The sequence below is a fragment of the Falco peregrinus genome, chromosome 1 (genome assembly GCF_023634155.1).
Source record: "Falco peregrinus isolate bFalPer1 chromosome 1, bFalPer1.pri, whole genome shotgun sequence".
NCBI lineage: Eukaryota > Metazoa > Chordata > Aves > Falconiformes > Falconidae > Falco > Falco peregrinus.
In genome coordinates this window covers 76,005,476-76,027,376 of record NC_073721.1, presented here as the reverse complement: position 1 = coordinate 76,027,376, position 21,901 = coordinate 76,005,476, and the positions used below count along the sequence as shown (strand labels likewise).

General features: G+C 36.7%; 2 protein-coding genes across 4 annotated transcripts in view; one reads left to right on the top strand and one right to left on the bottom strand.

The window, feature by feature from the left end:
- Positions 1-21,901, top strand: part of AVEN (apoptosis and caspase activation inhibitor) — a 94,818-nt gene that overhangs the window by 11,487 nt on the left and 61,430 nt on the right. For 2 of the 3 annotated variants that reach the window (XM_055811409.1, XM_027777266.2), the window contains exon 2: positions 10,895-11,075. In XM_055811409.1, coding sequence (XP_055667384.1) covers positions 10,895-11,075 — 181 coding nt within the window. Of the gene's footprint in view, positions 1-8,181; positions 8,264-10,894; positions 11,076-21,901 lie in introns of those variants that run through there. The other variant, XM_055811415.1, reaches the window with a different exon arrangement.
- Positions 1-21,901, bottom strand: part of CHRM5 (cholinergic receptor muscarinic 5) — a 47,236-nt gene that overhangs the window by 19,223 nt on the left and 6,112 nt on the right. The window lies entirely within an intron of this gene.

The window sequence follows — 21,901 nt, the reverse complement described above, 5'->3', positions numbered from 1 at the left end:
TCATTTCAGGTGAAACAACTATTTTTGCTGGAGGTTTTATGTTTCTGTCAAAAGTGTACAGTGGTAATGTAGTTGTTAGAGGTTTTTGATAAATTCATGTATTTCTGTTGCCTGGAGCAGGCAACAGCTTTGAGACCAAGTGCATGCCACACACTGGTTGTATAAAATTCTGCTTCTGACTTACCTGAGTCAGGACAGTGTGATGCCTCTACACCTTTTTTTATCCTTGTTATGTTGATATTTTGATATATACATAGACTCCCCAAACACATTAATCATTAATTCTTGAACTAAAGTATAGCAGTTGGAGGATACAGTGCTCTGACAGCTATTACTATCTTTGAGCTATACTACTAAAAGAGCTTGAAAATGGGGTGTGTGGTGTGTTGCTGGCTTGTCTTTTGGAGGAGCATGGCAGAGGCATATTATCCATCGTACAGCTACATTTTGAATTACAGTGCATGTGGATTCAACACAAGCCTACCTCTCTTGGAGACAAACCTACCACAAATCAGATGTTTGGCAGTAACGTGCTGCGTTATGGGACAGCACATTGCATGGTGCCTGAGGGAACTCCAGCTGATTAGTTGCTCTCTCGATGAATTTGTGCTAGGAAGGGGGCTACTGACTTGCATGAGGAAAGCTGGTAATGCAGGGTATGAGTGGCTGCTTTTTTTGCACCAGTTGGGTATACTGTCAGGGAAATCCTGCCTTGATTATGAGGCAGGACTGCAATCTCTAAACTTGGAAGCGTATCATTGGTGAATTACTTTTTTTGCTCATTTCCCCTTTCCTTGTATCACTATGTTGACCGTGTGTTTTACAGCCATCTGTGGAAATGGAAAGGAGAAAAATTTGGCTTCCTCGCTGACCAGGCCATACATTTCTCATGACATTGAAAAAACAAGGAAGAAGAAGGATTTTGGTGTTTGTTTATCAAGTGGGCAGTTAGTACTCTCTTGTACCTCTTCTGTTTTTCCACTGTCTAAAGAAAGAAATTAATTTTAGTATTGGTCTCAGAAATGCTGTTTAAACCCCTGGGAGTTGAGAATAGTATCTTTTTGATGTAGCGTTGCTTTCGTATGTGGTTTTGTCTAGTGTGACTCGACTCTTCTTTTAATCAGTGTCATTCAATATATATTATATATCCTGCTTGCTTGTTCCTTGATATATGGTTTTGCATTCAGCTTTATAGTTGTGTATTTTGTTTGCATGTTAGGCAGTCTGCTTTTTATCCATGGTATCTTTTATATAATTTATTTTTATTGGTTTACTATATGGCTGTGTATTAGTCCTAAAAATTGTCCCTTTTTGACCCCCCTTTCTGAAAATATCATTGAATGAGACTTTTTGTAACTGAAGTCTTGCTGCTTTGTTGTGCCATACCATAAATATAATAATGCAACTTAATTTCAAAAATGCTCGGTAGCTGGATATGCCAGTTTGTTGATAGAAGAGTAGTAGACGTGAGGTTTTTCAGTAGCATGTGAAATTATAATTAGGAAATGGCAGTATATTAGTAATGTAAGATTAAAAATTTAGGGACTATGCTACTGACAGTGTTGCAGATGTAGTGAAAGAAGGGAGGAAAGCAGAATGCTGTCCTCTTGAATTTCTTACGTACAGTACCATTTTAAGGTTTCAAATTAGTAGAGTGTCTCCTTTTACAGCTTTAATTTTTATTATGTGAATATTTCTGTGTTTGCAGTGTGCTGTTACTATGTGATAGTTGATCTGAAAAAGTGACAGATGTTGCGTGTTTTCATTTAAATTCAAGATGGAATTTCCCACTGTAAGCAAAACATCAATACTTGTATACTGACTAAAACCAGTCTCAAATAAAGCTCATGTTTAAAGTTTGACCAATCGATATATTTGTAGCACAGTATCTTTTTTTTAAATTTTTATTTAAAAAATATGTGAATTTGACCAAGGACACCTGTGTGTCCATGTGTTTTATATGGAACAGGAACACTAATGGAGAATCTGAAAGTCTTTAATGAAAGAGAAAACAAAATTGGCTTTAGAAAAGCAAGTTTAACATTGCAGGAAGTTAAAGCCAAGGATATGGCTTACCAGTACACTTAGCCAATGTAGCGGATAACTGCTGCCAGATAATGAAGGAAGGACCTGCTTCCCAGATCCCATGTTTATGGCACGCTTCCAGCCTATCTAACCATTATTTGTGCTTATCTGATTCTGCTGTGAACTGATGCAAGGAACTTAAGCTGGCAGAAGGTTAACAGTAGGAAAGAGAGGAAAACTATTGATTATTTTTCTGCCAGTTTAGGTGTACAATTTCAAAGAATCCTGTTCTGTTTGGTGTCTTTCAGAATGTTTTCTTCTTTAATGCTGTGCCGACTGAAAATGTTAGTGTGGGTGAATATCACTCGTTATTTTCATGTTGTGAAATCCATAGAAAAAAGTCTTACTCTTGCGTGCTTTCTTTTTTACAAAATTAGATGCATTCAAAAAACCCTAAACTTTTAACTTGGTACTAAATGTTATCAAATATTTTTGAATTTAAAGCTAAGAAATAGTTATGTTGTTATTCATATGGAACATAAGTTTTGGAGAACATTCTTATAGCACAGCTGAAATCTTCCAGAAAGTTGGGGGTTTTTGGTGGTGTTTTTCCTTTTTTGTGGCAAAAAAAAATTGCTCTATGGAGAAACTTTGTCACATGTTTTTTCTTGCATGAGAAACCCTGAAGCTTCTTCAGCATGTTAGTTTTGATCTTGGTAGAGAGTTGCTGGTTTTGTTCTAAAACTGTGTGCATGTAGGGGTGTTAAATAAACATTAACTTGTCTGTATAACTGAGATTTTCTCTAAACTTTACTCTTTTGAGCAGACTTTATTAAGGTTATGAAATAACCTTTGTGGGTTAGGATCAAGAGTCAAATTTTTCTGTTCTGCAGACAGATGCTGCTTTGAGTGAGCTTTTTGCATAATTTGTCATACTTTTACTTCATCATTGGTATGGTTGCAGAAGTACAGAGCTTTTCAACACATACAAATTTATAACTGATAGGTTTATTGAAAGAGGCTGTCTTACCCACTGACTCATTAAGACTAGCAAAATAGCAATATTCTTTGAAAAGTCTGTTATTAAACTGTTGAGGCGAATATATACCCTCAATAAACTTTGACTCCGTGATGTTACGGAACTCCTTGTGCATGTTCTTGACAGATGGTTGTTGAAGTCATTAATACAATTGCTTTTGCAGTTTTAGGAGTGCTAGAATAAAACAACAAAATGAAACACTAAGAATTAGGTATGCTATTGGAAGTTTTCAAACCCTGAGTGGACAAAGCCGAAACCTGCTTGGTCTTGTTTCAGTTTTGACCTTCTTTTGAGTAGGTGGTTGAACAAGATGACCTCTTGCAATCCCTTTTAGCTTGGATTAGTCTATAATACTGTGACATTAAAACAAGAATTGAATCTGTTTCTGAATACAGTCAATCTATAATGCAGGTCAAGATACTTCTATTTAGGAATGGCAGATTTGGTAAGAAGAAATATCTCTCTGTAGAAATTTTCCTTAACCTAACCAGAATAAGTATAATTTGGGTTTAGTATATGACCTACAACATTCACATATGTGGATCCATATGTATGCAATATATAAACCCCCTGACTTTGCTACACATAGCAAATACATAGGAAAGAATGCCACAAACAAACATTGTGGCAATACACATACTTTGCAAGGTTTTCTTGAAACTTGTTATTTCCGTCAAGACAGAGGCCTCTCTTTTATTTTTAAACTCATATTTTTGACTGAATGTTTGTAAGAAAAACATTCAGCTTTCTTAAGTTACTGTCAATTTGAAGGTAATAGAGCCTGCCAGGTTTTGTTCAGGTCCACGTGACAATTTTGTATAAATTGCTTGATGAGTTTGTGTAGTTGCCAGTAACTTTCATGTCATCATTTCCACTGAATTAAAGAAAAAATACTGTTTTTCTGTTGGTGGAAATGTATTGGCTCAACAAGTTTAAAAAATCAGAAGTCTCTTTATCTATAGCCAGCAGCTGGACAAGCTTTTTACAGGCTCTTTGCTCGCAGCATGGCTCAGCCTTAGGGAAGGGAGGTAAAGGACTGCTTCTACAGTTAACACGGCTTGTTGATTCTGTACTGCGTTACCCAATTAGTGCAGAGTGAGTGCTGAATTTTTAATGGTACCGTTCTAACAACATACCCCATCAAACATCCTTCACTTTGGAGTTTTAATCTAAATGAGTAGGGCTAAATTTTAGATGGTGGTTTTGTAGTTTGGAAAATCCTGTATCTATTGAGTGAAGTCTTGAAATAGGTAGTTTCCAAAATAAATACTTCCTTGACAGGCTTTACCAACTTTCCAACTTTACTTCTAATGTTAGAGAATAGAGCTTTTGAGACTTTCTTCCTGTGAACATACATTGCATGGCTATTAAGTTTATTTTATCTATGAGTCAACGGTTTTAAAACTGGGTCTGTAGAAGTGCGTAGTGGTGGTTCATTCATTTTGCCCCTGTAAGCCACCCATTTGAAGGACCTGCAGCTAATCATGTGCCAGCAGGTTACAGGGGTGTTTCTGAGAGAGTAGTGGAAAACATACATCAGAATTTATGGATTCGTTGAAAGGGAAGATAGTCTGCCATGTAAATCAGTAGTTACAAACGAAAGAACCAAGTTGTTTGCCTGTGGGGCTTCCTCCCCCTCCCCGGCTCAGTGAGTCTAAAGGAGAGGTTTAGCTCCTAACAGAAGCTGTTCCAATTCAGTGAGGTGTAAGATTCGTGCAAAATATGGCTATAGCTTGTGGAAATATTAATAATGATCTGTGAGAAAGATAAATATGGCTTATAGCCTCCTGGCACTTGATCATGTTAGAACTTTACTGAGTGCAAAGAATATTTTGAGGTGGTCTTTTTTTTCAGTTAAACAGTAATGAGAAAATAGTCTCTTTCATTCAAAGTTTTAATCAGTTCCAATTATTTGCATTGCATAGATGAAACAAGCAGGAACTTTGAAGCAAAGTAATTTGGTGGACAAGGTGGTTGTATTTACTTTTTCACTGTTACTGTGGTCAGACTTGTGAATATGGTGTCTATTGAAAACAATTCAGTATAGGTAAGCTAAAAGCTCAGTTTTTGGCAGGTGTTGCTGAGTATTATCACCAAATATTCTTTTCTGTCTCTGAAAGAGGCTATGGTATCTTATTGTATCACTGCATTAAGAAAATCTTATTTATTAGGGAAATTCGCAAGTCTTATCTTTCATTTACTTTTCTAAAATCTGGATTAAGAGCGCTAAATAAGAATAGTTTGGGGGATTGTATTCCACTCTTACTTCATACTGACCTTTTTATATTGTTCAAACTTGCGCTTTTTTTCTCTGTACAGAAATTTATCATTAATATTCCTAGGTAGATAGAACAATGTGTTCGCATGCTTCATGGGATTTTCCTAGATAGTGGAGTATGTATATAATATACTGACAGACATGTTTACCTTGTTAATTCACTATTGGTATTTTTATTTTGTTTTTATTTTTAAAACTCAATTCCTGTTTGTCTATATCATTGTGAATTGCATTTCAAATTCTCTCATTGGATTTCAGCCATCTGTCTAAGTAAGTTCATGAAGATAATGTTCTGTATTTTTTGTTGTAGGTAAGGACATTTTGATTCTAAACACATACAAACTTGAATGAGTATCAATAAAATTGCAGTTGTACTTTGTCTTTTGTTAAAAATCACATTAATCTAAGAAATGTGTTTAAATATGTAGGTCTGCTTTTGTTTGCCATAATTCTGAATATATATTCTGATTTTCTTAATATACTTTACAGTTCGTATTTTAAAAAGCCCATTACACTTCCACCACAATAAATCAGAAAATGTATTCCTTTGCCAACTTCAGATTTAATGTTAATAAAAGTCTACTTACGAGACAGAGGGACATATATCTAGGGGTTGTAATTAGGTAAATGTGGAAAAATCAGAACAACTTAACTTTTTTGAAGATTTTTATACTATATATAACTATCATAAGGTATAAGCCTATCAATCATTGTGATTGAGAAAATTAAGCTGTCAGGGGATTCTTCTGTATCTTTCTGGATATAAGGTGAAAAAAAGTGCATTTAATGAGCACTGCAACAAAAAACTGAAATCTTTTTGAGATTGTGTTGTATTCATATTGTGCTAAGATAATTCCTGGTGTGATCTCATTGCTCCTGTTTGGCTACACCAGTGATAATTTTGAACCATGAAATTAAAAGCAGGTATGTCTTTCTAAGAGTAATTTAAGTCATTGAAGTGTAACTGTAAGTCTTTCACATTTCCACTTACATCTGCCTAGAGGAACCCCTCAGTAGTTAATATCAGCCAAGCGACCTTACTTCTTGTCACTCATACAAGCCCCTGTGTACAGACTTCTATTCTGCAAAACATTTAAAGTGTAGAGGTTGTGAACTGCTTTGTTGCTTCATTAGATGTTTTTTTGACCCTATGACTTAGAGTTCCGCCTGTGAGAATTTGACTGTAACAACAGATGCTCCTGAAATTGGGATGAAGAGGAGAGGAAAAGTTGTCTGTGCGTAGACACCTTACTATCTTAAACACAAATGAGGAAAAGATATATGCCCTTTCATGATGCAGCTGATAGTCAAGGTCAGGTTCAACCCACAGGATATTTTCATTTTCATTGCTAGCCTGTTCCCCTGATGAGAAGAGAAATTGGGATTGAGACAGATAAGCCTGAATGTCATTGCACTTGGCCACAGCCTTACAGCAGTTTCCAAGAAGGGAAGATGGAATAGTCAAGGAATTAGTATGTGCTGTTGGGAGAGCAGGAAATGTAGGGAGCAGACAGTGATTATCACTGTCCATGAACATGCAAGTATCCGTGCATGACAGTGGCTGTTTATTGTGGACTCCTGTGTGGATATTTAAGATGTCTGAGGTATCGTAGGTAAACGTCCCTAATAAAGAATGGGGAAGATTAAGGAAATGTGTGTATTTTTGAGAGGTGTGACATTCAAAACAGTAATACAGAAGTTACAATAACAAAGGGCAAAAGTAGTGCTTGATCTATATAATTGTAAAGAGTTTTTGAAGATAAAATGGAAAGGTTATTGTATAAATTTGGGAAGACTGCGAAGGAGAGAAATAGCTATGCTTTTTCTAACAGATCAGCAAAGAAGCTCAAACTATGTTTTCCTACATTCTGTAAAGTAACATCCTCAGGAAGAGAATTGGGAGAAGTACTACAAAATAAGTAAGAATGGAAGTCTAATAATGCATGATATCTACATAACGGGGAAGGGCAGGCAGCCCAAAGAAAGGTAAACAACCTATGTTGTTTCTATAGTCCTCCCAGTAACTGTAGAATATTCTAAATGGTGACCAAGATTAAATGTTTTAGACTTTTCTTACAGTTAATAGAACTCGACAGAAAGAGGGCTATAAGCTTTAACTGCTGTGGCTTCCTAAGGGTAATGAATACAGTTTTAGAAAGTCTTAATGGAAGCTCTGACTTTAATGCACTTTTCGGGGTTTTTTCTTTTTAAGGGCTGTGAGTTCAACAGTTCTTGTTGAGTGTTTGCACACGTGTGCTTGACATGCTAGGACTGACTGCACTTACAGTGAAGAGCAGTTGAGTAATTGAAGCAGGATGTAAGAGGTCACTTGCGTTTTCTCCATTGTGTACTTAGCCTTGGTTTGATCCAAACCACTGGGTTCCAGGGAAGTGCAGAAGGATGACCCCAGGGGAAATGGCCTATTCAGAACAATGTTTACGTCATTTTGACACCTTCATTCCAGTACTGTGTGCATCAACATGTTCTTGTGTAGAAGTCAAACAGAAAGCCTGCTTTCCTATTTTTTTCTCAATACCATCCATCCCCAACCCTGTATGCAAAATTACTGTATAAAGGAGGATGTACTAAAATATCCTTCTGCTGTGGTAGAGACTGTAGATTGGGGTCACATATGCTATGCATTTTGCTTTCCTTCAGAAGGAAAGTGGAATCATCAGCTCTGCTAGAGGATGAAAATACATTCCTTGGTGGAAGACCCCAAATTGTGCAAGCTCCTCTGCAGAGGGGCTTGGCTCTTTCACAGTGGTTTGGACTTTGATGAACTTAGTGTTTAGGCAGAACACTGTGTAAATTTTTTTGCTCTTCTGATATGCAAAACAGTCTGAAAGTTTCCTGGTTTTATTCAGTTGGGCTTTTGCATGCTTTCCCCACTTCCAAAATTTCAATGAAATGTGCAGATGGTAATGGATGTAATACTATCTGAAACAGAGGCACAGCAGATAAAGATTATACCTCCTGTGGTATCGTGGTGCATTATAGCACTGAGTGAGAATGTGTAGATGTAGTTCAGTGCTGTTTAAAAGCTTTTCTCCTTACCTAAGTAATACTGTTTTAAAGGTTATATTTGAGTTGGCTTCTAGAATTTGTTTCAGCTTGTATCATTTGTTATTTGAGGATGGGGCAGGGGGGAAGTTATTTTATTGCACTACACATGGGAGTGATGTTTGTTCTGTACTCATTGAGATTTGTTTTCAGTAAGTTATGATGGCACTGGTAGCAGTATATAGTCTAGCTGAATAGTTAGCTAAGAGGAAAGTAATGAAAATTTATGCTTATGTATTTCTGTTGTTACTTTAGGTGGTAGCTGTCTCGTGAGATGATAGAAGCAAACTATTTTCTGAAGCTTCACTGATCAATTTTTTTTAAATGTATGTGATGATTTTAGTGGTGAAGATGCATCTTTAAGTTGTTTGAATGTTGACTATTCAAATGGGAGTATTCATAGTTTTATCTTGTAGCATAGCAGTGCATCATGCAAAATTTTCTATTAAATATTTATTGGAAATGTAAGCAGGTTTGTATTTGAAGTTTACTTATTGCAAAAGTAAACCTCAGGACAGTACTTGGGGAACCAGACTGCACAACTCCTATTAACACTGGAGGATTTGTGGTTTGTTTATTAAAGTTCAAGTTAACAATTTTACTTCTAAGACATTAAATTTCCTTGAGGTGTGCTGTATAACATAGCTAATAACAGAATGTGAAAAATAATTTAGGTCAGTTTAAGAGAAAATATTTAAATCTGTATTAGTTTGTTGGAAGCTTGTTAAAATAAGAAGGTGATACTCCTGTTTTACTTATTTATAATGTAATAGTTGCCTAAGGTGATTCTGATGTTTTCTTAAAAACAAAAACAAAGTACAACACAGATCTATCTCTTTGTAGCACTATACTTGCTTTGACTTATGAATTGTATGAACTCCAAGTTATTTTGCCTTTTGGCCTTTTGCTCTGTTGAAACTATAGCTCTAGATCAGGCCCTGGTAATAGTGTGTTGTGACTTCATCCCCTTGCTCGTGCAAATAATCGTTTGTCCACAACAACCATTTTAGTGTATTTATCTGATTAATAGAAAGACAAACGAATTTAACTAAAAATTGCACAGAACCAGTAAGAATGCACAGAATATTTTCCTTTTTGTCAGCTGTTTGCCAGCTGGGAGTGTATTTGTATAATTTTTACAGGTTTGAATCTGGTTTTATGCTCTGATGAATTTACCATTCCTTCATGCTGTTCCTAGCCAGATCTCTCGGACAATGCTGAAAGAAGCTTGTTTATGAAGATTGGTGGATTATTTTTCTTGGGAGGTCGTTATTCTAGTTCTGATTTTGCTACTTGTATGATATGCTGGGCAGTCATTTTTAAGACATCAAACATGGGAGAATCTAAACTTTCACAGTTGTGTTTGAGGATGCTTTCAGTGGGCATCTGTGTAAAAGCCATGTAACAGGCTTCACTGCTACTTTTGGTCATCTTTATTATATTTTCAGAACTAAGGTGTAGTAATACTCCACTGTCCACAAACTACTGCTTCCTATTTTTTCGTTTGTGTCAGTCTTCTTTTTATGATGATGTACTTGTATATAAATATGGTATTTGGTGTGCAACAGGGACTTATTTGGCATTGATAGAGGTTTTTCTATTGCATAACTGGACACCAAAGGAACGTGAAAATCTCAAACAGTTTGTATTTGTCTAGCTGAGCCAAAATGTAACTACACATTTTTCTACAGGGTAGTTAAGCCTGCTTCATAATAGAAATCAATCTGGAATATGTGCTGCATTGCTCTATGTCCTTTCTTGATCTATGAAAGTAACTCATCAATTATAAAACGGGTTAATGAAGTGGTGGTGGTTTGTGCCTGATAGTTGCCTTGCGCAGTTGTTCTTTACCAGGTTGTCCAACGTTGTACCAGCACATACATGTATGTGCTTAAAGAAACCTTAATGTAGTTTCAGAAACACAGTAACATTTCTGTCAAATGGCTTTAATGAAGGAAATTAATTTGGTTAATTATTCCATGTTACTTGAGTCAACACCCTGTAGCTGGTTATAATGGAAATTCTTACATAGCACCCTTTCCATATGTTTTTCTCCAGTATTCTTTATCTTGTCATTTTCCTCTTGTGCTCTACAAACATCGGTTCTTTCTGCAGTATCACTGCAACACTTGGACAGAGGTACTGTGATTAAATTCTTAGTTCTGCTCCCTGCATGTTGTGCTTAGTTTCAGGAAGGGAGCTGTTCATTATGGGCTTTCAGAACAGAAGGGAAACCCGTGCAACTTGCGTCAGTGTCACCGCGTGACCCCTGTAAGAACTGAAGCTTCACTAGGTGCTTTTAATTAGACAATTGATGAGTTACATACAGTTCAGGAAGATGGTAGCACCTAAAATTGACAGGGGATCCAGGCTGATTTATCATTCTGGGTTTTGATTCCCTGGTTGGAGGGTTGTATGAATGACTGTCTAAATACAGAACAAAATACTGTTGAATTGCAATGGCTTAACTGTCTATTTAAATATCACAGGTAGAGGATGATGATGATACTGAATCACAAGAGGAAGAAGAGAAGGAAAAACTGAAAAGCTATTCAAGAAGAAAGATTTTTTCCAACTGGAGCCGCTATGAGGATACAGAAAAAGAGGGACAGAGTGAACGTGGAGAGTCACAGAGAGGAACAGACTTCCATGTATTGCTTAGCTCAGCAGGTAAGCATTTCTACTTTACAGATAGGGGTTTTGTGTGTGTGTGGGGGGGTTCTTTGTTTTGCTTCGTTGTGGGTTTTTTTTATTTATTTTTAGTTTTGCATTTTTAAATGTTGCTACTTTTCTGACTGTTGTCCTTGATGGTGAAACAGGACACTAGAATATCATTCCTATCTGCCTCAGTAAGTCTGCCATTGATGTATTTGGGAGTGTTCGAAGTCTCCATGGGAGGAGTCTTATCAGCATATAAGCTGCACCGAGCCAAGGTGGCTGGGGAGTAAAAGAGGGCTGCTGCATTTACAGCCTTCTTGTGAAACTCCACGGGTCTGAGTGTGTGCAGTTACTTTGAGCCTATTCTTGCTGTCAATTTCTTACCAATCTTGGTCATTGAGTTGCTTTCCAGAAAAGAAACAAAGTTGCTAGTGTGACTAAACAGCAAAGCAGTTAAGCAGCTGCTTGCTGTTGTTTGTTTTGACAGATTTGTAATCAGCACTGTAGGGATGTGTGCATGAATAGCATTACTCTCCTTGAGAGTAAAGATCAGTTGTTTTCCAGTCTTCAAAGGAGATAATAGAATGAGAAGGTGGAGAGACAGGCTGTACTAGATCCTGTTTTTTTTTTTAACCTATATTATGGGCAGTTGCACAAAAAACAGTTGCCTGAAATTGTTTTAGAAACTCTTGGTGCTATTGTGTTGGCATGTTTCAGTAAAAAGTTGCAAACTATGTATTATGGGGCTTTTTTGAGCAACCTGGAAGTTCTGAAATCTCTTGAATCTAAATAATTGGATTTTTCAGCCACAGCTTGGAGGGGTAAGTTAGCCATTATCTGTGATAAAGAAAAAAGAACCAGAGCTTGCTTTCTCTGTGCCAGAATGAATTTCTGAAGCTGTTCTGCATGACCATTGCAGAATTGGGCTTAAATTGCCAGTTTTAATCATAGGATCATGAGGTGTGTGATGGCTTCTCTGAATGGTGTGTTGCATGGTAGACAGTGTTGGAGTCAAGATGGGCTGGTATGTACCTCAGAGCTGGATAGGCAACATAGCTTGAGGAGCAAAGTAGATATCACAATTTAAAACTTTTGATTTTTTTATTTTATGTTTTGAAATAGCTTCTGAAGATACATACTTTTTTAACCTTTTTGCCTATACTTCCAACTTGTCCCTGCCTCAAGCCAATCTCCAGTTCAGCACTGATTTGTCTTTTCAAGCAAATATTTGGGCTTGACTAGTCCCAGCCTGTCTCTGACTGCATCTTGTCTTTCTACTGTCAGCCTTTGCCTGCCTACTAATTCTTCTCACTGTCCCTTGCTTCCGTTAATTTTTCTTCTTGTCTAGGTTTCTGATTTCTGGTGATGGGTCTCTTCTCAGTTGTTTATTATAAGCCAGCTCCCTTCCACATATATTCACTAAAATCCAGCTCCGTCAGATACATTCTGTCCCTCGCTCTGTCCAGTCCTGGTCGTTTCCAGTTCTGAGTTGTTCTGCCTGGGATTGCTCATTTGGCTTACTTTTTCTGTCATCCACTACCACATCTTTTTACATTCCTCTTTGTTTCTTTCCTTGACTAGTCAATCCCAGTTTATTCTTTTCTTTTAACCTTCCAGTTCTAGGCTCCACTACAGTTTTCTCAATCTTCCCTTTACATGCTTTTGTCAGTATACCCTAAATCCTACTCAGTTACCCAACAACATGAAGTGACGGGTTACTGTTTTCAGCTATGGCAGGGATATTGCATAGTGAGGTTGTGGAAATATGCAAGATGACACTTTTTATTAAGTGTTGTACCTAATGCCTGTTAAATGCAGAGTTCTCTTACAGTGAAAATCTGGCTCTTCACTCCTAACCAGAGGTTAGAGGAAACTTAAGTCAGTTGCCTTGGATGTTGAAGTGACATATGGAAGGTCACTGAGAATGGACTGTTTGGTGATTGTTTGTTAAGTGGCAGCAAATCTTGCAAAAAAATATGTGTATAAACTTTGATTTCTAGAAGCTCGGAGCTTGGCTAAATCAGGCCAGACTTTTCACAAAATGAGCAGAATGTACCTCTCTCATACAACAACATTGTCCAGCCTGATTTCAAGTTACTGATTCAGGGCAAGGAAGTACTTACAGTTTTTCAAAGGAAGAGCTTACAAGGGCTTTTTTCCTAGATCCTTTCATGGTAGAAAAATGTTCCAGCCATTCTCCGACTTTTAAAAAAAGGTGGTGGTGAGGAAAAACTACCTGAAGCAGTCAATTGACATGGAAAATTTCAGACTGAATAGTTAAAAAAGCAGCTGAAAATAGTCTTAAGAAAGAACTCCAGGTGGCTTTGATAACAGCTGATGTCACTAGCCTGACAGAGCTTCTTTGTCAAGGCTTATTATATTTGTGTGTAAAGCAGGGTGAAAACTTTAGTTCTTAAGTCTGTTTCTTTCCTCTTTTTTTTAGGATTTTATTTTTTTTTATAATTAACCTTGAATATAGCAAAGCAAACTTTTCTGTATTGCTTTTGATGTTTAGCTGATGTAAACTACAAGTCCATTGTGAACCCTTCAGGGAATACATCTTGAATCAATTTAGTAAAAATGCTGTTGAAGCGTAAAGATCAAGAGAAGTGGAAGTGATAGGATAACCTTACTTTGCTAGAAGAATCTTGTGAGGTTTGAAGAACTGTCCTCATTTTTTGGCAGGTGAAGGTTAATTGTTTCAAAATAGATTTAAGTCCTATATTAGGTTTTTGGTTGTGAATAGATCTTTAGGTTTAAAAGTATGCTTTTAAAATGTCATTACGGAGCTGATCAAAATGTGTCCAGGGACCTGATCAATTTCCTTTAAATGTGGTAGGCATTACCAGTACAGCAGCCAAAAGCTGCCAGCATGCACACCTAAATGACTGTGCTGTCATGTTGCAGGATGTGATGATTATCAAGATGAAAAAACATATTTTTGGATATAAGTTTTTCCTTTTTTGTTTTTTTGGCAATGGCTGAATAATTCTGATGGCCTTAAAGGGTAAGAGAGTAATGCTGTGTAGTTCAAACAAAACTGTCTCAATGGTTTTGATATTGTAAGAATACATATACATTCTGTAGATATCTAACACTTAAATACAATAGGAAATGTGGAATAAAAGTCAAAAGAACAGTCACTGGAGCATAATAGTAATGAACAGTAAGTACAGGAATTGTGAGGTAGCAGTTACTTTCTGTTTCCTAATAAACTGTTGTTTTGGGTTTTATAACCTCCTGCTTTTGGACTTCTCTGTTTAATTATGATGTGTCTATTGCAATATATTGCTGCATTTTTGTGGCCAGTACATACATGAGAATTAGCAACACAGAGAAACTATTGGCTGTCTTCAAAATACTGAATAGATAAACTTGTGGAGCAAGGCTTATGTTAAAGATAGGTTTTCCTTCAACTTTTCTGTCTTAAGTATATACTGACAGAGATTTGGGGAAGAAAAAAAAAAGGCAGAGTGAGTGAAGAATAAATGAGTTTTCTTCTTTTCAGTGCTAATTCTGCTCAAAGAAAAAGAATGGCAATGGCAGGGCGTGGTTCAGATGCTAAAAAAGAATACTTTGAGTTTTAAAATTCTAGAGAATAGCTGAAAATCAGGTTTCTTTACAGAACTGCCTATCATTTTTACTTGGATTATTGTATACATCAGGGGTATTTGATTGCCGACTTCTACTACTTATGGTTTATGTTTGTTCTGTGAAATTATTTGTCTCCATATGTCTCCACAGAACTCTTGTTTCTGCATCTCTGTTTCTTATACCATTGAGAGATCTAGACTAGTGAAGAACTGGTTTTTATCAGCTCTGAAAGCTCTGCAAAAAGTAGTGGAAAGTATTTTTAAATTCTTCTTTGCGTGTCTTTATAACTGCATGATGAACAGATGTTTTCAACTAGTACAACTTATTCAACAGATGCAAAACTTCATGTCCTTGCTGTTCACGAGGTGGCGTGAGCTCTGTTAGAACATAGAGGTATTGGTTACTCCTTATTACACACCAACAGCTTTAAGATATTAGTACCAAGTTACCGGTCTTGAAAGAATATTACAATGTTGCAACTAAGGATTGGTAATAGGACACCTCAATATTCCTAGTATATGCGCTCCTGAAATAAACAGGTAAGGGTATGTGCTCCTCCTGCTTCTTTCCTTGCTACCTGATTCCATGAATGTTCTCTGAACCTCCCTGATGTGCTGTATTCTCCTGCTTCTGCTTGTAGCCTCATTCCAGCACATCAGAAATTTCCTTTCCTTTTTGATGGTGATGTGGCAGATAACATTTCACAGCTGTGGAGGCTCTTTACCAAGTGGTTTCATTTCCACATGCAAAGGTTTTAGTTGTGAGTTACACCCTGGGCAATCTGCAACTTTGGACTTGTTGACAGACCACGAGAGATGATGCTGTTTTATATACCTGTTGATATCTGAAATCAATGGAAGTTCAGCCTCTCCCTCTTTCCTCCCTAGCCAAAGTAACTTTCTCAAACAAACAGAAAAAACCTTCCACAATAAAGATTTGCAGTAAAATCACAGGACTTGGCATCGGTGGAAGCTGGCTCTCCATCTGCTCTGTGCTTCCTCCTGAACTGTTCCTAATGTTACAGAAATTCATCTTTTTTTGTTCTAATCAAATGAGCTGTCCCTTTTTTTTTTTTTTTGTGAACTAAAAATAGGAAGTGCCAGATTTTAAATATTAATTACACTTTCTCAATAAATTAATTTTCTTGTAATAGGTAATTCATGCTCATTATATATGCTTTCATATCTGTTCCCTTCCCCCCCCCCCAAGTTTTATCTAAAATGTAACCAAAACTGTGTGATTGAAGTATAGAAGTATAATGTGATTCAATGACTTGAATGCATATCAATAACATTTCTTATTTTCATTTTAACATTCTGATATCTTAAAACTATGTGACCATATATCACATGTGACAATATGTGTCAGTGATAGTACTGCAAAACTAATGGTAATGAAAGAAAAATCTGAAAGGTTTCAGTTTTTCAGAGAGATTTGTATGCTTTGTGATTTAGAATCGGATAGAATAAGATTTGTATACTAAAGAGGTTAAATTTTGTTCTCATTAGAATCAGTGTGGTAAGCTTTGTCCCATTCTTTTAATTTTTCACACCTTGTTGTCATGCATTTATTTGTTAAGTTCCAGATTTCTAAATCTAAAGTTTTCTGACCGACATCCTTCTCTAATATTGGGCCTTAATCTTTTGCTGCTACTGTATATTATTGATGGTATCTTTACTGTATATTTATACCATATATTTAGGTATCTTTTGGTTATGAAATCACAAATCTGTAAGTTTAAATATGGAACAATTTGTCCTTATTCCTGTCTTGCTTCTTTCATGTCCACTACTTGAATTTGTGGGTTTGAGAGCTAGCTAAAAATATCTACTCACCTGATTCACTGTTTCTTGTGTTTAGTCATGTCTTTTTTTTTTTTTTTTTTTTTTTTTTTAAATGATACCTCTAAACCAGGGATCCTCAAACTTTTTAAACAGGGGCCCGTGCGCGAATGAAGTGGCAGGCAGCCATCTGCGGCTGCTTGGTTTCCGCCCCCCCCCCCCCCCCCCCCCCCCCCCAACCCCTGGCGGGGGGGGTCTGTAAATACCGGGGACCGGATTGAGGACCCTGGGGGGCCGTATCCAGCCCACGGGCCATAGTTTGAGGACCCCTGATCTAAACCCAGTTCTGTCTGACTAGGCCTCCTGTTGGTTATCATTGTTTCTGCCACATCGTTGTCTTGGACTTTTCCGCCAGTGAAATCCTCTAAACAAAAATGAATTACTTTGACTCTTGCACTCAAGACATAAATTTAGTCTTCCAGTCTTCATTTTCAAAATTCGGTATCTTATTGCTACTATGCTCCTGTTCCCTTTCTCCTATTTTTACTTTTTTACTTATTTTCTGCCTTTCCTCCTTCCTTTGCATTTTCCTTTTACTCTATGAACTGCGATTTTCCTTGTTGCCATATATTACTTTTGATTGATTTTAGCCTTTTTGTTTGGATTCCTTTTTACACTTGTGATTCTGAACCACTGTTAAATCACCTGAATTAGACTGTAAGCTTTTTAGAGCAGGGACTTTCTTTGCTTGCCTGTAAAGTATTGGTTCTTTTTCAATAATGATGTTAGTAGATATTACTTCTATGGTAATATTAGATGATGTTGATTGATTTGGAGGAGCTGTGTTTGTTTTAATTGTAATATTTTTGTTCCATCTCTCAGCAGCCTACATTAGAGAAAGAAATCAAAAATAGAAATAGAAATTTTGTAAAATTCTATAAAACCAGAATTTTTTGTTTATGGTAAGGATGATAAGAGTATCAGATCGGTTTAATTGCAGAAGCCAGATTTCATTTACTGTTCTGTTTCTCATAAGGATAGATTGATTCCTAATATCAGTTTACAAACAAAATAACTGTGATAGGAATGTTTCCTTGTTCATTGACGGATGCTCCAAAGCAGTGTTGTGATCAGACTACATGTGAACCACCATCAGAAGAGGCTGACAGAACTATACTTCTAGCAGGATTCTCAGAAACTTGTTTGCAGGGAGTATACTGCTGTTGCTAAACGTTGGTTTTGGAGTGAAAGAAGGTCTGTGGAGCAGGCAGTGCTCTAAAAGACACAGAGTGCCTATGTCTTCCTTAAGCTCAGTTGTGGCTCCTCTTTTCTTTTTACCCCATTTTGGTCCTGAAATTCCTCCTCATGTCTGCTGCTGATCGCTTGGGCTCTCCTAGTCCTTCTCTTCCCCTTTTAATACTTTCAGTCATACCTATTGATTTTGCCATTGTTCTTTCCCTGATCTCATCCTGTTGCTCAAGAGTTCCCAGTTCCTACATCCAACTTCTAGTTTGCACTTTCTCTTGATCCTTCCCCTGCTCCATGTTTTTATACCTGTCCAAATCACACGTTGGCTTCTCATCTGTTCTGTGTTCTCTTGCCTGTTGTTTACTCCTGGCTCTCCTGGGAGTGGCATCTTTGGCATTTCTAGCTGTTGTATAGGAAGATGGCTCTTCTGAGCACTTAAAAGATTTGTTGTTTTTTTACCCAAAGGGCTTAATTTTTTGTCTAGATGGGGGTAATTTTCTTGGAAGAATGTCAAAGGTTTATTGAGCCTTGTCAGAGTCTTTGTTTCAAAACCAGAGTTCTGTTAACTGTCTGTTCCACCCTCGAGGGAACTCTTGTTGTCCTTTCATGCAAAGTAAACCCTCTGCGTGTGTAAAATTGTGAACTAGAAACTCTTTTAATGAAAAGCACATTTCAGGGACAGAATAGGGTGCGAGTGGGGAGGAATTATGTTTTCATTGGCTCTGACTCATTTTCAACCTTTACTGGAATGTGAATCAGATGACCTTCCTTTGACAGTACACACTCATCATCTCGGTTTATAAAGCGTGGTATTTCTGAATCTGCTGCAGATAATTTGGATTGTGAAACTGATCATACTCTCTCTATTTCTTTTTAAGCTCTTGATTGAAACCGGCCGGTGATAACGTGGTATTTTCTTGAGTATGTGTGTGTGCTTCAACATGCAGAAAATGTGTCACTGAGAAGTATGTATCAGTTAGCTACAAAATGTAAGGGGGCAATGTGGAAGAACTAATTCAAGATGGGAGTGCTTTAATAGGATGATATCGTTCCACTGATTTTTGTGTCATAATTTTTTTTGTGTCATAAAGGCTAGAGGCTGTAATTGCAGATATTTATAGCAAAGAAATTTTTATTTGAGAGACTTGGTTAACTTTCTGCTGGGAAAATGCTGGCAGAATGGAGTTATTGGAAAACTATGTATTTAAAATTGATAAAAGACCCTCCAACACCCCCCACCCCACCACCCAACAAGCCCTGCTCTCTGTCACCTTATTTTGTATGCAGGGAGTAAGTTGTAGGTGCTGGTTACTTATTCTAGAAGTCTTTCTTCAGGCCTGGAGCATTCATTCTCTCTCTCTCTTTCCCTTCACCTCTGCCCCACCACACTTTCCCTTTACTTTCTTATCTTGAAATACTTTTTCTTTTAAGAAAAACAGCAATACATTTGCTATACCTTTTAGGCGCCCTGTTCAGGGCTACTTTACCCCTAGGACAAAAGCTGACAAGGCATTATATCCAGCACTTACCAGTGGTTTTGTTTAACCTGTGTTTGAAAGGGACATGATGTCACTGGCACAACAGTGAGAATGTAAGGTGTGTGCATGTTCCTTTTCATCTTAAGGTGTTATCTGTCACTTCGGATGGGGCTTGGTGCAAAAAATAACTTCTGTATAAGTGGAGAAACTGACTTTTACCCCAAGTAACAAAATACTTTAATGTGCCCAAAAATGGGCTGGCTAACACTGCTTATTCCATCTGGAAAGAGTGGACTCTTATGGGCTTCCCCTGCTCCTGCACATTAAAAGCAGAGAAGAAAGTCTGTAGCTGTTACCAGTTATATTTGTGAATTGGCTTCATTTTATGACTTTTTGGTGTTGAAGTATTTGTATATGTAATTATTAATTGCTTTAGTCATCATGTCAGTCACTACTAAAACATGAATTCTAATGAAAGTGGCTATAATTTATTTTGGATTTTTTCTTCCTTTTGTACATTCTCAGAAGGAACCTAGTGGATATCGGTGTTCTGTTTCTCATATGCCTCTTCTCTTGCTTTTAAGGAGTGCTTGGTTTCGTTGTTTTGTTTGTTCTGCAGCTGTGCAGCTCTTATCAGTAAAAATGTAATGAATTTGAAGTTGCTTTATCTTTTGCTTCTGCTCTTGACAATAAATTAAAATTACCTCCCCTGTTCTGAAGAAATGAGTTTTAAAATCACTTCAGTGATATTATGGATTTGGCCCATCACCAGATATGGATCTAGTTGCCCAATTTGACTGCCTGGATGGTGCAAAAGAGTTGGCAGGAACATGTCATGCAACAGCTGGTGAGCAGTGAAGGATCTTGGGGAATCGGGGAAATACCAGAATTGGTATTGGTAGGGAAGAAGCAAGAGCTTCTTTTTCAGTGGTAGGGTGCATATGTATTGGTTTAAATCCAGATGCCTACTTCTGATTTATCTTGATATACATTTTCAGTACGAATATTGACAGCAAGTAAATTTTTTGATGCATATAAGAGATTATGATCTTTCTGGCTTTAAATTTTTTATTCTGTAACTCCACATGATTCTGTCTGCCCCTTCTTTTACCTTTTTTCTGTTGTTCAATTCACAATGCCTTATTAAGTGTTCGCTTACTCTTATTTTTATACATCCTCTTTCTATCCCACAGACACCTTTATTTCTCGGAATTGTATTTGAATATGAAAAAAGAGGAGGAGGGAGAGAAAGAAGGAGTAGAAATCTCTGAGAACAATCTAGTCACTTAGAGGAAAATTGCCTACAAGTGTGAGATGACTAAATTAACTTGTAGAAATGTAATCTGAATGCATCAGATCTTGTACCTGTAACTTACAAGCACATTTTAGCTTGTCAAAGAAAATTGATCTTTATAAATATCCATCTGTAAAGTAATACTCAAATAGAGACAATGCATTTTAAAGTCTCCAAAGTGTTTGATTTGGTCATGTTATCTTTGTGTTAAAACCCCAACAACAAAAAATTCCTAGTGATTATTTTAGTGCTTGTACTTCAAAATAGTTTATCTGTGTCTGTTCATCTGAACACTAACAATTTTCTTTTGGCTATTCATTTATTAATAGTAGAGTCCTATAATAGTTCTTGGGAGTTTTCCTTTTGCAAACCTTTCTATTTTAAAGTATTTTAACATGCTACCATTTTCTACTGCTGCATTGATTATAGGAAACTGAGGAAGTGAACAGTGGAACCCCTTTGGAAAGGAAAATTGGAGTATGAATTAAAGACCTGTGTTTGCAAACTTACTTGGTGGAGGGAAAGAGTATGGTCTAAATTTTTACATTAAAAAATTTCATGCTAAAAAGTTGCAGGGAGATAAAATAATTCTTACCTCACAGTTGCAAATGCTTCATGGTTGACAGATGCTATAGACAATGTTTTTTTCCTAGGTCTCCAGAATAAAATATATTGAGCTACATTCCTGAAATCTGTCAATCTCCCAGACTGGTTGTAAATTGAAATTATTTCATTCAAAAAGGACTAGTGAAATAAGTTTGTTCTGTTACAAAAATAGCTCACTGAGCAAGCTATGCTATATGGTAAAAAGCTGCTGTAATGCATTTTTGAAAACCGAAGTAATGAACAGCTACACTGACAGTGTAATTTCATGTGACTAGAATTCATTTAATTGTGAAAGGAAAGCACAGTAGGTTAATCCAGGGAGTATGTAACATGGACAAGGTATATTTTGTTGACAGTGATAACATACACCTACAATATCAGTCAGTAAGAGATGACGTCCACATAATGGCATTAGGGGTGATTTATCTAATTTACATTACAATGGGTAAAAGAATTCTTGAACAGCCTATTAAGGAAAGTATGTATAGGTGTTTAAGAAAATTACTTTTTCTAGACTGTTTTTCTGTGTCTGAATTCTGACAGCTTGGAACTGTTAAACTTAGAAATGGTGCTATTTCATCCTCTCCTTGCAACTTTTTAAAATGTATATAGTTAGGTGGCACAATATTTGCCGTCGTTTGCTTCTAGATGTTAGAGGTAAAACACTACCAACAAACATCTTTGAATTACAGTTCCTTCATTTTTTAACTTGCAAAATATGTGAATTAGCAAACGTAATTAAAAAAATCAGTTTCAGTAAGGTTTGGGGCAAATTTGAGGAAGTGACACTTGCTGTTGTTTCTTTCCCTAACTCAAATCCCCTGCTGACTTGAGAAG